Here is a 15,845-nt window from a genome sequence, read left to right on the forward strand (position 1 = left end):
TCTCCCCCATCCATAGATGGGGGATTTATTTTCAGGTCCAAGTGCCACTTTCCCTTGTGGGGAACTTTCCAGTAACAGGCAGGGCTAGAGGCAAAAGTGCAGAAGCAATGGATTTGTGTCTAGTAAGCTACATTCCAGCCATGCAAAAATCAGAGGCTTCACTACACTAGACACACAAATCTCTATCCCTCCGTTCAGGCAAATGAGAGGAATTAGCACAGGCAAGAACATTTAAGGAAAGCATATAGCAGAGCCAGTAAGGTACATGGCTTGGGGAATGGCCTAGGGAGAGCCTCAAGGGCTAGATAGAATGCCTGGGGGCCACATTTGTCCCCAAGGCCTGTGGTCATAGTGAAAAGACAGGATTAAAATATGACTAATAAATATTCTTCCCCACTCTCAACAATACAGTGTCGCTTATGACACATAACCATTGAACTATTCCTACCATTTTGCCTTCCACTCTTTAGACTAGTGTACTTATCTACTTGTCTCCCACTGTTAAGAAAAAAAGGTATTTCTATTCTAGATAACTACGAAGTATAATTTGTCTTAATAAAATTCATCTCTCTTGTTCTAGCCAACCATGTCAACCATGTCAGAACATTCAGAATGTTCCTCTTTCGCATAAAACTAAAGTTTGAAAATTTCAAAAGATAATTGTGGCAAATTAATCAAGAGCACGGTTTTTGGAGAACATGTGCACATACTGGCTGCAGTTAAAAAAAATTAAATCCAGGGTTTATTATCCTTGAGTGAAATCCATTGAGTAGTAATGATAAGGATCCAAAAGAATGTTGACAGCAAGGGGCTTTCCAGAATGTGGAATAAAAGGAGCACATGTCTTTGAAAGAACTAAATTTAAATAGAGGGGAAAGAAGAAAGTGTGACATATTCATATAAAAGGGCCAGGCACTACAGCAGTGGGAGCAGGTAGCCTTGCTGGTAGATATTTGTTGCTTCTTTTTGTTGGATTTAACAGGCTCCATGTGTGCTCCCAGTTTGAGTGATATAGCTGACAGACATTCATCCTTAAGCTTAATGTATTACTTACTTAAACAAAAATAACAGAGTATTGGGATGTGAACTCTGCCACCTATTACCAGTGACAACAAGGTCACTGACTAACAGGTTTCCCTGAAAATTGTGTAAATGCATTCAGCAGTCCAAACCTGGAAAAATAAATCTGGAAGGTTGCACCACAGATGAGTAAGAATTGTGTGATGATTGTGCAATAATAATAATAAAAATATCCAGAAAGTCTCCCTCTCACTCTCTTTTATACACAAACAAAAAGAAAAGCTGCCAAACCTCCAAGATAAAGATTACAGATATTTTCAATATGAAATTATATATAATTATCAATATAAAATCAGACGTGAAAAAAGAAGAAGGTATTTTCACTTTCAGAGCAAGTTTTGGTATTTCTCAAAAAAAGGGGGGGTGTTGCACACAAAGAAATGAATATCTGTGGGGACTTCAACAAAGGAAAAGCCAAGCCTGCCAACTTTATAAGTGATTTAGCATTACTCTTGCATAATTCTTCACAAATGAGAAAACCAAAGTTGTTTTACTTACTGGTTTTGCCACTGCCTGTCATTCGTCCCCCTTCACCTTCTGCATATATGGATGAAACCGTAACACTATAACGTGTCTCAGGTTGCAGCTTCTGCAGTACAACACTGTTCTGCCTCCCTCCTACTGTGGTCTAAAAAACAATGGAATGAAATGTAAATTGAAGGAGCAGGCAGCTAAACTCCAAAGATGCTGAAAGGATACAGTTTGTATATACTACAAGTATACAAGTTTCTGTTTTCCAGACAATACTGTCTGCCTAAGTCAATATACATTGTTTGACTTTTTCCGTCAGTGGATTAAAGAAAAAATACCAGAACTGCATTAGTCATTTGTTAAACCCATGTGAATAAAATATTAAATGTTGAATGATCTGAGCTCTTTATGGATCATCTTTCTTATTTCTACATATTAGTTAGTGAGTACAGATCTCCAGGTCCTCAATCTACAGCTAAAGGGCATATAAGGCCAATTCTGCTACCCAAAGAAAATTAAGCTTTATGTTTATTGGAACAGCAAAACATGATGATTCCCACATTGTCTCATGATCTAAATGCTTTGCCTATGGGCTCCAAAGAAATATCTTTGGCTTCTGCTGTGGCCAGTTGGACAGATATTGTCAGCATTTACAAAGACCAGACGCAACAAAGTTCCTACATAAAAAGCATTTCCATAAAGAGAAAAGCATGTACAAGTAATAAATGAACAAGTAATATAAATACACTAGGGAGATGTGAATACATACAGCAAAATAAGAATACAAGAGTCCTGTTGGAGCAGAACAAATGCCTCTCTAGTCAGCATCCTGCTCCCACAGTGACCAACCATATTGCATACAACTGTGACACATGACAATTTAAAATAATCTGCATGCTTTTTCACCATGGTATGGCAGAAATCTGCAGTGTTTGAAAGAGCCTTTGGACAGAACACCACAGTAAAAAGCAATCCCTGGCAACTGTTTGCTCTGCAGGCTCTGAGAAACTGATATTTGCCAGATTACATCTGAAAGACCACCATGAGTCATCTTGTGGGTTCTACTTATACAGGAAACAAATCCACTTTCTTTGATTTTGTAATATAAATACTTTTCTGCAGAACTGTAGAACATGAAAACAAAACAATCTGACAAGCTCATGTTTTCAAAAGCAGATATTTGTTCAGGAGCACAATGCTGCTTTCCCCCATTAGAGAATAGTTTCAGAGTTGGTTACCGATTGTTCAGCACCATCGCCAGTTGTAGGTCGATAGGTGATCCTGTACCGCTGCACTCGTCCAATGGCAGGATCCCATTTGACAGTCAGGCTATTGGACGTTGCATTGTATACCTGAAGGTTTCTTGGGGGACCTGTTGGAGCTGAAATGAATTTATTAAAGGGTTGTTTAGCAAAGAGATATAATAAACAACATATAATGAGTCATTCTCCATGACATTACTGAAAGTTAGCAGCAGCAGCAGCACCTTGGAATAACAATACACATATAGGGGCCTGCTGAGAACAACAAAATCCAGAATTTGGGCAAGATTATATCAGAATGACTTATATAAGAAGGGGCAAAGGAGAACTGAATGGAAATGTTGCGTGGAGCTAAACATGATTAATGGGGAGTAGAACATCACCAAATATACAAAAGTTGCTATTAATTCACCAAATTGTCACTTTTTTAAAAAGCCACCCTATCTTTTGTATGGATGGAAAGTACTTCAGTGGACATAGGGTAATGGCAGCAACTTTTTTCTTCTGTCTGCATCACCTCAAACCACACACCCTCTGAAAAGCCTGCTGAAATTCAGGCAAACCTCCAGAGCAACACCCCACAACGCATGAGAGAAACTCAAGAAGGGACAAAGCCTGTGTACACACAGGAGTACTTTCAGCAGTAGAGATTAAGGCAGTGGTATCTTCCCAGTAGTGATGATGAACTCGGGGCAGGGGTGAGGGGAACAAAGTGGCAGTGATGAATTGAGGGAACTCTAGGATGGCAGAAGCTCTATAGGTGTATGCAGTGCCACCAACCCAGAGGTCACTTGACCTCATCTCCACCTCACCCTGATTTGCTAAGTGCTGCCACTGCCAGAATGACACCATTGCCTCTGCCTCTCTCCCCTTTTCTGAGTCACCACTAAGTATGCTGTATAGAAACATTGGCTTCTCTGCATCCTGGCTTGGTTTGGACTAGCTCTGTCTTTTGGTATCTGTATAATCCTCATATATAAAATGTTATTAATGAATTCAGGCTCTTACCTGCTGTTGTCAGAGGCACCTCGGGCACTATAGGAGGGGGAGAAACACAAACAGAGCAAGTTTGCATTAAAAACATGTCTTTCATTTGAATACTGTTGTTACAAATTGTAATCCATGTATGAATGCATTTCAGAATTTCTTACATGTGGTCTCACTGCCAATCAGTTCATCACTCTCTGATTCATCGGGATAAATTGCAGTAACTCCAATCTCATAGTGTGTGTCTGGGTTCAAATTTTCAAAAACTAGAGTATTTTCATCACCATTAAGAATTGTCTTTGGAAGTGACAGGGGATGGGGGGAAAGAAAGAAAGTTACTCATTGAGGCAATATATTTAACAATTAACATTTTTCATGGACTAGAACAGATCTTTAAATACAGAAATCCATCTACAGTTCTTTAAATACAGAAATCCATCTACAATTGATCAACAGTGATTTATACACTGTGCGCTACAGGAAGAGGTTGTTATGTCCTTGAAAAATTAAGCCAACATGTTGGATAAATCTACAACCCTATGTCTTTCAGAGCAAGGAGACCATCATCCTATGAAGTATTAGTCTCCCCCACCTCTGCCAATGGCCACTTTATGACAGAAAGCTTTTCATAAACTACACTGAGGGAAATTAGGATGTGTATGAACATACCCCAGCTTCTGCTTCCAGTTTATTCATAAAGAAACCACAAGCTCTGATTCACACATAACACTAGGCCAGCCACTCTGTCATTTGTTTCCCCATTATCGAAAGACAGTGAGTAATTTGGCAAGTGTTTGAGCTGCATGCACCAGCACACAGCTTGTCCACGGCTAATTATCCAACCATGATTTTATGGTCAGCTTTATGTGATAATGAACCATTTTATATGGACAGTGACAACTGTGGGATAAACTAGCTTCATATAGCCAACATGCTTAACTCTAAGTAATGCATGAAGGATTAAGAAGAGTAAGCTGTTCTGCCAGGCTTAGCTAAGTCACACCTCTTCACCCTTGAAGGAAAGGTTACCAAACTCTTTGTTCTTTTCTTCTTCCACCACGTGAACTCTACTAAGGATGTTGAAGCTAAATGCTCCAAGCTTAGACCACATGGCTTTAGCAAGCCATCTTTGTGTTTCTATACAAATAATTTATAAACATTTTACTACTTTTTCAAACTAAGTTGTATTGCCTGTCTTTTCCTGCTATTGCATGAAAAAGCGCATGAATCTGACCTTTGAAGAGTTCTTAAGTAAACCATTTTGACTTACCAAACATGTGGTCTCTTTCTATAGTAAAGGAAGTGGGTAACTTTGGAAGCCATTTAGAAGGGGATATTTTAAAGATCTAACAGCCTATACTTCCATGCTTTACTTTGCTGCATGTTCTGCGATTTTAAATCTCTGCTGGGGATCATTCACTTTACCTCCCTCCAAGTGAGTTCCTTGGAGAGCGTGAGGGAAGAGGGAAGATCAGCACACAGCAGCAACTCAGGCAGAGGGTGGTTAAGTGAGCAGTGCAACCCAACCATAAAAAAGGAAAAGGGACCCCTGACCGTTAGGTCCAGTCACAGACGACTCTGGGGTTGCAGCGCTCATCTCGCTTTACGGGCCGAGGGAGCCAGCGTACAGCTTCTGGGTCATGTGGCCAGCATGACTAAGCTGCTTCTGGTGAACCAGAGCAGCACACAGAAACGCCGTTTACCTTCCCGCCGGAGCGGTACCTATTTATCTACCTGCACTTTGACATGCTTTCAAACTGCTAGGTTGGTAGGAGCAGGGACCGAGCAACGGGAGCTCACCCCGTCGCGGGGATTCAAACCACCAACCTTCCGATCAGCAAGCCCTAGGCTCTGTGGTTTATACCACAGTGCCACCACACTATGGGGTGCCAGGAGGCAATATTAACTGAGCTAATCTATAGTTCCAAGGGGGAGAACACATACAGTCACTTTTGTATTCAAAAGGATTCAATGTGTCTCCAGACTTAATGAAGAAACTGGTTCCCTAGGTATCAAAAGTTTAGAAAACACAGTGGCCAGTTTAACATTTCCAGCAAACAGCATTAAACACACAAAAAGGATTTAAAGTGATTGATTTGGGGGTTATTGAAAAATTCTTACCTGTAGCTTCTCTTCACCAGGTGGTCCCCATTCTACTCTGTAGAGAGCTACATCAGGTGCTCCATGGTCCCAAGTACCTCTGAAACTTGTCTTGGTTACTTGATCAGTTCTTAGATTTTGTGGTGCTGGTACTGGTACTGTCAGGAAGGGAAAAGGAAGTGAGAAATTGTCTCACAAGAGGAAAAACCCTACAAACTAAACATTTCTAGAAATGCAAGGTTATGTGCAGAGACTAATCCACCACATAAGACGTTTGGAGTTTGGACACAAACCACATGGGGAATGTACAGAACAGTTTACATGCCATATACTCATAGGGTGAAATCCTTAAACAGTATAGATTATTTTACTACAGTAGGATTGTCAGGCTCAGTCTTTTGGCTCCACAGTCTCCACATTGCAGAATGCCACTGCATCTGCCATGCCCAGAATCAGAATATGGCAAGACCGGATATCTGCCTGGGGCCTATGGGTAGTTGAGGAGCTCAACAAGCCCATTTTCACTCAAACAACAATACTGTATATGGAAACAGGAGTTTTAAAACCTCTTCTTTATCCTCCATAGTGCACTTCTCTATCTGTTCAACATCCTTCCCCCACCCCCGCCCACCCCATGTTTGTGCCAGTGATGAAGTCTCTATTCACATCTTAAGTGCTTCCAGTCAGGGGTGGTCACAGAAATGCCATCATAGCGATTTTTATCTATAAAGGTTGTATGTGGATATAAGCTGTCTCAACAACATGCTTCCTTTATAAACTTAGTGGTGCTCTGCAGAACAATCCTACCCCAGTGAACTCTGTTAAGGTGGGTGTGCAGGGCCATGGTGTACATGGACTGACAGTGTCCACAGTGTTCTGGCTGGGATATGGCCAGTTCTATGCTGTCCTCTTTGGCCCTTTTCTCTGCCTTTATGAAACCTCTTCAGGTTTCTGGTCCTCGTCTATGTTATGGTCATTATTTGTGTTGATGCTTTTCCCATACGGCACATCCAACTTTGTGTTTTCTTTCCCTGTGTTCCTCATGAGTCCTAAATACCAGACCTCCAAGTGATCTGGGGTGCAAAATTTCATGCCAGGTGTGCCCTACAAAGTGTCCTCCCACTGTTATGTGAGTCTGCCATGCCTGAGGGCAAATGAAAAAGCTGATCCTTTGCAGCTTTCTCCTTGAGAACCAAAGGCACTATTCACAACAATATACCTGAGGAAAGCTGTACCAAAGACACTGTTTAATCACCACAGTGGGCGTTATGCCAATCCTGATGCTGTGCCAGAGAGCTAATTAATCACTTCTACAATGCAATTTCTGGCAGCATGCCTGATAGGAGCTATTGCCAGGGATACTGTCTGGATTTGAATCCATGATCTCATTGGTGAATACAGTTCCTATGTTAATGGCAGCATGCTTGTTGCTGCCCAATTTGTGATTGCTACATATACTGTAGAGGTGTAGAGGTGCTGCTTCATCTTTTCATGTTTTCCTTCTGGCACCTCCCACCTAGGATGATGATTAGGAGAACAACCTAAGTCTCCTCCTCTAGAGTCATTCTGGTCTAGGCCATTACTCTTTACAAAACTCAACATTTTAAACCCTACATTTCTTTAAGAAACTGACACAGCTACGGGCAATCTTTTGTACTCCAGATGTTGCCGAACTACTATTCCAATCATCCTTAGCCGCTTTGAGACTCCTGAAGGGGAGTGAAAGGCGGGATATCAAATCCAAACTCTTCTTCTTCTTCTTCTTCTTCTTCCTTGGCCATGCTTGCTGGGGCTGGTGGGAGTTCTAGTTCAGTGACATTTGGCGGGCCAAAGGTTCTCCACATCTGATCTAAGAAAACCTATTAAGCAATAGAGTTGACTTACAAGTGGTGCCTTCTGCAGCTACTGGCATAGACGGTCCTTCGTCATATACTGCAACAAGCTCAACGTTATAGAGTGTTTTTGAAAAAAGATCAGGGAGAACTGTGCTGGTCTGAGAGGGATCCAATTCCAACTAGACATAAACAAAAGAGATTTATTAAATGCTGTTTTCCTCCTTACAACATCACTTTCATACTTTTGTTTTCCATGTTGTAGACAGTTTAGGACTATCTTCACAAAGCTATTCCTGGTGGATAGATATCACTGAAGACTTGTGGTGAACTTTATACTAATCTGTTTATTTACAAATGAATGGCATCAAAGTGTGTTAACCTGAATATATTTTCTTTGCTCCTTCTCCGTGTTCTAGGGCCATCGTCCCCAATGGCTGAAGCTAACAGGAGTTATGGTCCAAAAACATATGGAGGGACCAAGCTCGGGAAGGCTGCTATAAGGAAAAAGCCCTGAACTTTTCCTAGCCTTCAATTTAATGAGTGCTCGTGATGGTGCTTTTTGCCAAGCTGCTTCACCAGTCCTGCTGTGGTACAATATTCACAGCCGTTCAGCCCTGTACAGTGGTATCTCAGGTTACATACTTAATTTGTCCAGAGGTCTGTTCTTAACCTGAAACTGTTCTTAACCTGAAGCAACACTTTAGGTAATGGGGCCTCCCACTGCTGCTGAACTGCCGTCGCATGATTTCTGTTCTCATCCTGAAGCAAAGTTCTTAACCCGAGGTACTATTTCTGGGTTAGCGGAGTCTGTAACCTGAAGCGTATGTAACCCAAGGTACCGCTGTATCCTCATACTGGCTTGCTTCACATAGCTTTTTTCTATATTCCTTGGCCACTTTTTATTTTTTAAAAAATTATTCCTTTTTGCAAGCAAAGTACACATGCTAGCCATTGTCACTCTTCTACCACTTGTATTTATAACATAAGAATCCTGTGGCTTAGCAATGCTAACTTCTAAGAGAAGAACAATCCATATATGTTGGTTCAGTACCACTGAAACCAAAGAATCTAAATTTGTTTAAGAGGAGAAATAATTTTACATATCAGGAACTCAGGTATCTGATTGCTCCTTAATAACACTGCTGCAGGTAGTCATGCTGTAATACTCCACTTAAGCTATCTTCACATATTAGCTAAAATTCACCTACCTCTTTCACATCATCTTCCCCGGCTGCTTTGTATCTCAATATGTATTTCCGAACTTTCCCTGGAGCACGTTCCCAAATGACTCTCATGCTGCTGTGAGTAATATCTCTTATCATTAGGCTTTTTGCTCCACTTAAAGGTACTGTGGAATAATCAGACATATTGGCAAGAATATTAAATGCCATCCCCCAAACAGGTTTATATTTTGGCAAATATTTATCTTTAAATCTCCTAGTCCATGTAACTTTTACATTCATATTAAAAAATTAATTGAAGTGAGAATGCCACCTTTCAAACAGATTTTACAAGGTACTGAAATAATATGTAAACCAGAAAAACATGCTTATGGGAGGTACTGTATTTTTCGCTCTATAAGACGCACCAGACCATAAGACGCACCTAGTTTTTGGAGGAGGAAAACAAGAAAAAAATATTCTGAATCTCAGAAGCCAGAACAACAAGAGGGATCGCTGCACAGCGAAAGCAGCGATCCCTCTTGCTGTTCTAGCTTCTGAGATAGCTGCGTAGCCTGCATTCACTCCATAAGACGTACACACATTTCCCCTTACTTTTTAGGTGGGAAAAAGTGAGTCTTATAGAGCAAAAAATACGGTAAATAGCTGCAAGTATATATACAATAAGAAATGGTTGTTCTAATAAAAACCTTCAATTCTCCAGATGGGGAAAAAACTATCATCTATTCCTAATACGCCTTGTGCCTGTGCTATATGAACAGCCGTATCTAAAGGCTTCCCATTGAGAATAACATAGGAACATCTTTCAGAACATCTTTAGAGAGTGATTGTCTTTTAGCAGCCAAGTTTCAAGCACTGTATGGGTACAGTAGCACTATCACATTTTAAGTATTAGTGGATGGGTTTAGTGACAATAATCCAAGCCCCTAGAATGTGTCTAAGTAACTGAGTAATGGTATAACTATGCAGTGGTGGAGCTTCATGCTCCGGCACCGGGGGGCGGAGAGCAGGAGGGGTGGGGCTGGCATGCATCCTGGGGGCGTGACAAGCATCCTGGGAGCATGGCGTGGCGCCTGTGGGGGCGTGGCGCCCAGTGCAGGCGGGGGAACAGCAGCAATGGCACCCCAATGGGATCTCACTGCTGGGGCAATACGCTCCCCCCGCACTCCTGTTCCTTCGCCAGTGTGACTATGTACAGGCAACACCTCACTTACCCAGGGGTAATGTTCTGGCCCTCCACATCCATAAGTGAAATGTGCAAAAGTGGGGAGAACCCTGTAGAGTCCTCATGGCTCATGAGGAGACTCTCCCCAGAGCCCAACAATGACATCCTCTTTGGGCTCTGTTGGGAGTCTCCTCATGAGTCAGAGGAACAGCAGGCTTTGTTGAGAGTGCTGACCCTTCCCGCCTAACTGAGGTGTGACAAAGCAGCTCTTTCCTGCGTGTCAGCTTTTAGGTGGGGAGCCTCAACAAAGCCCTGCTGCACCTCCAGCTCATGAGTAGACCCTCCCCAGAGCCCAGAGGGCATGGCATTACCAAACCAAGAGGGGGTAAATATAAGACAAGCAAGATATTATTCCTACAGGTGACTTCCTGCGTGGTGAGTGGATCACTGATGAGGTCACCAAAAGCTGAATGAATTGTTAAAGTGTATTCAGTGTTAGGAATCAGGTCAAGCAGCTGTACATCATTCACTGATGCTCCAACACGCATCTGGAAAAAGAGAAAAAGAAACAAGGAAGTTTAGAAGAAGCCACTAGAAAGAAAAACAAAATGCTTGGACCTTTACATTGTTTTTAAAAAAAATCAGTTTCCATGTTCAATAATGTATTTACAACTTCCTGACTCATACATCACTGTGTATATAACTTTCCAATCAAGCTGTTTTATTTTATAATCTATACACTCACAAAATAAATGTCTCACTGCTTTGGCATATGGAAGCAAATTCAGGTTCTCACTGTCTGTCTGCCTCTCTTTCTTAAATCTGTTGTTACCTGTTTCTCTGTTGCTGGTATTGTGGCATTTACAGGTTCATACAACAGCACATAGCCAGTAGCTCCACTGACAGGTTCCCATCGCACGCGCATTGTTGTTGAGGTGATGTCATACGCATTCAAGTTTCTGACTGAAGGGATTGGCACTGCAGAACCATAAATGTAATTCAGTTATTTGTGTCCATAAACATATTTTACGTCTTCATTTTTGAAAACATGTTTGAACTTTCAGCTTTCAGATGGGGAGTAGCTTTTAGTTATTGTATTTTTTTTGCAGTAAACCAGGCCCGCACAACTTATAACCAACTAGTTTGAACACAGTCCACCAGCTGTACATACTGACCCAACAGGGCTTAAGAAACCTCCTGTTTTTACAGTCTCCCAGGGTTTGTAAGAACAGGGGAGATGTTAGGTACTTGGCAGGTTCTGATGCATAGCTAATAGTCTGAACTTAGTTTAGTGGGTCACAAACTGTACATGACTTTTGGTGAACAGTGTTTTAATCCTATGAGAGCATAATACACATAACTGTTTGGGATAGTTTCTCTCATCTGTTCTGGACTTAATCTACACAGCCACAATCCCAAATTGGTAAATCTGAAATGTATACTGACAAAGCTGAATCACACTCTCAGGGTCACCCAGCTTGATTGGCACTCATCCTTTTCATAACTCTACCCTCTGGACTGGAGAACCAAAAGTCTCCTGTCATATTGCTTATAATATCATAGAATATTAAATACCCAATGTTCTCTTTCTCATCTTAGGTTCATTCTTCAATATACGTTTAAAGTAGTGTCATACCACTTTCATCAGTCATGGCTTCCCCCCCCCAAAGAATCCTGGGGACAGTACTTTGTTAAGGGTGCTGAGACTTGTTAGGAGACCCCCTATTCCCCTCACAGAGCTACAGTTCCCAGAGTGAATCATTTTGTTGTTCAGTAAGGTAATGTCTATCTACAAGGAGGTTGCAATTTTTAAAAATATCCATAGAGGTTTTTTATATGCTTGGAGTTCTCATCTCCACTCCATATTCCCACAAACATTCTATGCAGAACTTTGTTTTAAAAACAGTTTGGAAGTTTTATGAATTATCACATATCTTAATTGAATTTGAATTGACACTTACAAGTCGTATCAACGCCCTCTAGAGGTACGCTACTGGTACCTTCTACCACAGAATATACATTCACAACATACTTTGTTTCGGGCTTGAGGCCAGTCAGAACTGTAGTCGTCTCTGAACGACTTACAAAGACCTGCATGAAAACAAGAAACGGGAGACATAATTGTGCATAAATCTATCTACTGCTATTTTTATCTCTGCTCTTGGCCCTGATAGAACAAAAGCAACTTCTAGTAAAGACACTCACACAGGACATTCACTGCCTTCACTAGTTCCAATTTAAAAGAGGTAGAGCTTGGGTATCATCCGCATACTGGTGAACACCCAGTCCAAACGCCCCTCCCCCCGATGATCTCTTCCAGTGGCTTCATATAGATATTGAAAAGCATGGGGGAGAAGACAGAGCCCTGAGGCACCCCACAAGTGAGAGCCCAGGGATCTGAACATTCATCTCCCAGCACTACTTTCTGGACATAGTCCAGGAGGAAGGAGCGGAGCCACTGCAAAATCAGTGGTATACACAAACATAAATAAAAATAATAAAATTGGATGTCCAGCGCTGACCTCCTTTCGTGGGCCTCCATCTGCAGCATAATATTCAACCCTGTATCTATCAACGCTCTCAGCAGGTGGCGTCCATGATACTCTGAAGGAATAAGGTGTCTCCTCAGAGGTTCTTAGATTGGTTGGTGGTAGTGCCAAATCAGCTATGATGCAAAAAAAAAGGAACAATACTATAAAATCTTCATTAGGAGGGTTACCAAAGAAGGAAATGCAAAACAATAATATACGTCAACTTGACTTGTTTTTACTTAAGTATTGGATCTATTTACTTACTGAACTGAAATGTATATGATTCATATGCATAAAATAATTTATAGTAAAATATGATGCATTCTTTAATCTGTGATAATCACACTTGAGATGTTATGGCAAACCTAAGTCCATGCACTGAGAAGCTGCAGCCAGTAAAAACTTCAGAGCAAAAAACCCAATTGATATGCAAAAATCACAAATGACATGCTGAGGGCATGTTATTTCATATATTTTCTTCTGTGCAGGACTCGTTGTAACATTTGAATTTGCCCTTTTATCTTGTTAAATAATATGCCAACAGTTGCTCATGAGTATCTCTGTCTTAAAACGGCTATAGAATATATTTTCCTCCCAAGGAACTTTTCTCTTATTACTCTGTGATGGAGTCACCAGTTTAGTACAACTCCTTCCTGGACTGTGAAACTAAACATTGGCGACTTGGGTCATGTGGGAGAAGTCCATCCTATGACTTGTTCTCACTCAGCATTTCCCTATTCACAGAAAATGTGGTAATGCTGGCATGTGTGAAGGGCTGCCACCCTGCTACTTCTCACATGATCCAGAGCTTCAGATGCTACCTGAGAGCTCAGAAAGCAGATGGGCTTTAACAGCTAGCACACCATGGGGGTAATGCAAAAACAAAGTTCCAAGTAAGTAATTTAGGAAAAATTCAGCAGGCATCATATAAAAGGTAAAAAGAAGTTGAAAACGAAACTAGAAAGAGAAACATACCTGGACCTCTGACACTATTGCACAAATTATTAGTGAGGTCATCAATAATCGTAACAAGGAGGCCAAAATCGCCAACATTGTAAACATGAATGTTATCGGGGTCTGTTGCAATCTGCTTCAGTTCATTTTCATCAGCATTTTTGATACCTTAAAAAGGTCACAAAAATAAAACATTTTAAAATAACCTAGGCATGTTCATTAGACTGTTTCCCAATTCATATAAAGGAGAAAGTGATTTAGTTTTCCAACCAACTTTTATATTTCCCACCTCTCCACGTAATACTCACCAACAGCATACAGCTCCACTCCCAAATCTCTCAGTGACTGAGATGGCACAACTATATCATCTTGTGATTTGCCATCTGTGATGAGGACACCAATTTTGCGAGCCCCAGGCCTCATGCCAGCTTCTATCTTAAAGTTGTTGTTTAAGATGAACTTCAGAGCATCTCCTGAAATCACAGCACACACAGGTACCCATTATTCATTAGCCATAGATTCCAGCATAGAGAGTAGATGTCCCTAAAGTAGGATAGGTACCTTCATTAAGAGACACATAAGCTTTGCCCTAAGTACTTACTTCATTCCAGCTGTTACGGCTACCACTCATAGGTAAAGGACCCCTGGATGGTTAAGTCCAGTTAAACTTGACTATAGGGTGTGGTGCTCATCTAGCTTCAGGCTGAGGGAGCCAGCATTTGTCCACAGCTTTCCAAGTCATGTGGCCAGCATGACATTGAGCTTCTGGCGCAATGGGACACCATGACGAGTGTCAGAGCACACAGAAACGTTGTTTATTTTCCTGCAGCAGTGGTACCTATTTATCTACATGCACTGGCAAGACAACTTTCTGCCTGGTAACCATAGACTACCCTCCTAGTTTGGAGATCACTTATACAGAGTAAGATTGTGCAGTGATGCTCCCTGTGAGATATCTGTAGCACAGACTTTGTTGTTGTTGTTGTTGTTGTTCCTTAAGGGCTACTATAAGGGACTGAAGGTCTTGGCTGAGGAAATTGGGGAAGCGTTCTGAAGAGATTCTGTGGAGTGTTGTTTGAAGAGACTGAGTGGCAGCAGATAAACAGAGGAGATTAAAGAACCACTTCTTTGTCCACTCTATAAAGTCAGTATAATATATTCAAAACAAAAAATCTTTTCAGACCATATAACATTGTATTAATTTCCCCAGTGTACCTTATGATGAATTCAGCAGCAGAATGTTACCTGTGAGGGTGTTCCCTCCTTTATAAGGCAAGTTGGCAACAGCATCCATCAAACTCTGTTTGGTTTTGTGTGCATTGAGGTTCCATTCTGTTCTAGGAGATCCACTATACTGTGCAAGAGCTGGGAGAGAAATATAACTTAGTTGCAAAAGGTCCCAAAACAACAACACCCCCAAATTATTTCAGGACATTCAAGGCTTACCAATCTGCACTTTGTCGGGACCAATGTCAAATACTTCAACAATGCGACCAATGAAGCTTCTGATTGTTTTAAAATTTTGCCGACCAATGCTCCATGAGCCATCCACCAGCAACACAATATCTGCTTCTACTTTGGTTTTGCATTCCAGGCCTGTCACAGCAATCAAAATACAAGTGTGTTAGTTGCAGCAAATGAACAGCTGTTTTCTATCCTATCCTCTTTTACATTGTCCAGCATGCATGGCTTAAGTAACTGACTAGTGTTCTTCTATATAAATTGGAACTTAAAGTCGTTAGGAGCATTCCATAGTGCTACCAATAATACTTCTGAGATTATGTATTATTAATATTTGCTTTAAAAGGTGTGCTGTGAAGCATATTCTGGTGAGCACTGCCTGTAACACTGACATGATCTATTAGACTATTACTTAGCCAGGGCCCAAGTGCAGTGAGAATCAACACAGCTAAATTATTGAACAACTAAATAAACTTAAGTTAGGTAGCCAATGACAACGACTACTTCAAAATTGCGCATCTTCTCCAGTTAAATATGTGTGAGAATTGATAAAATCTGAGGAGTTTTCAACAAGAATCTTTAGAAATTAGTCCATATGCTTAATATGTGGAGATAAATGATAAAATTAATTTTATACTGTTTTGTGGTCTGTTAATGAAGATGGTGCAGACTTTTACACATTTAACACAACAAGAGAAAGAATACAACACATATAAGATACAGAAACACACATAAACACAAAAGAATCAGAAGTGACAAAAACAAACATTTATACAAAGTTTTAAATGCTTCAGAGAGAAAGTAAATAAAATATTGGG

At 40.9% G+C, this 15,845-nt stretch overlaps 1 protein-coding gene across 9 annotated transcripts in view; it reads right to left on the bottom strand.

Annotated features, from left to right (window-relative positions):
• The window catches only part of COL12A1 (collagen type XII alpha 1 chain), a 112,124-nt gene that overhangs the window by 45,437 nt on the left and 50,842 nt on the right, over positions 1-15,845 (bottom strand). For all 9 annotated transcript variants that reach the window (XM_081187302.1, XM_081187307.1, XM_081187303.1 and 6 more), the window contains 15 exons: positions 15,013-15,162; positions 14,812-14,931; positions 13,875-14,039; positions 13,588-13,734; positions 12,604-12,746; positions 12,043-12,172; positions 10,914-11,059; positions 10,500-10,629; positions 8,944-9,083; positions 7,785-7,914; positions 5,922-6,058; positions 3,965-4,097; positions 3,822-3,848; positions 2,790-2,932; positions 1,579-1,708 (listed from right to left, as the gene is read on the bottom strand). In XM_081187302.1, coding sequence (XP_081043428.1) covers positions 1,579-1,708; positions 2,790-2,932; positions 3,822-3,848; positions 3,965-4,097; positions 5,922-6,058; positions 7,785-7,914; positions 8,944-9,083; positions 10,500-10,629; positions 10,914-11,059; positions 12,043-12,172; positions 12,604-12,746; positions 13,588-13,734; positions 13,875-14,039; positions 14,812-14,931; positions 15,013-15,162 — 1,971 coding nt within the window. The remainder of the gene's footprint in view (positions 1-1,578; positions 1,709-2,789; positions 2,933-3,821; positions 3,849-3,964; positions 4,098-5,921; positions 6,059-7,784; positions 7,915-8,943; positions 9,084-10,499; positions 10,630-10,913; positions 11,060-12,042; positions 12,173-12,603; positions 12,747-13,587; positions 13,735-13,874; positions 14,040-14,811; positions 14,932-15,012; positions 15,163-15,845) is intronic.

This window comes from Podarcis bocagei, assembly GCF_964188305.1.
Source record: "Podarcis bocagei genome assembly, chromosome: 3".
In the NCBI taxonomy this organism is placed as follows: domain Eukaryota; kingdom Metazoa; phylum Chordata; class Lepidosauria; order Squamata; family Lacertidae; genus Podarcis; species Podarcis bocagei.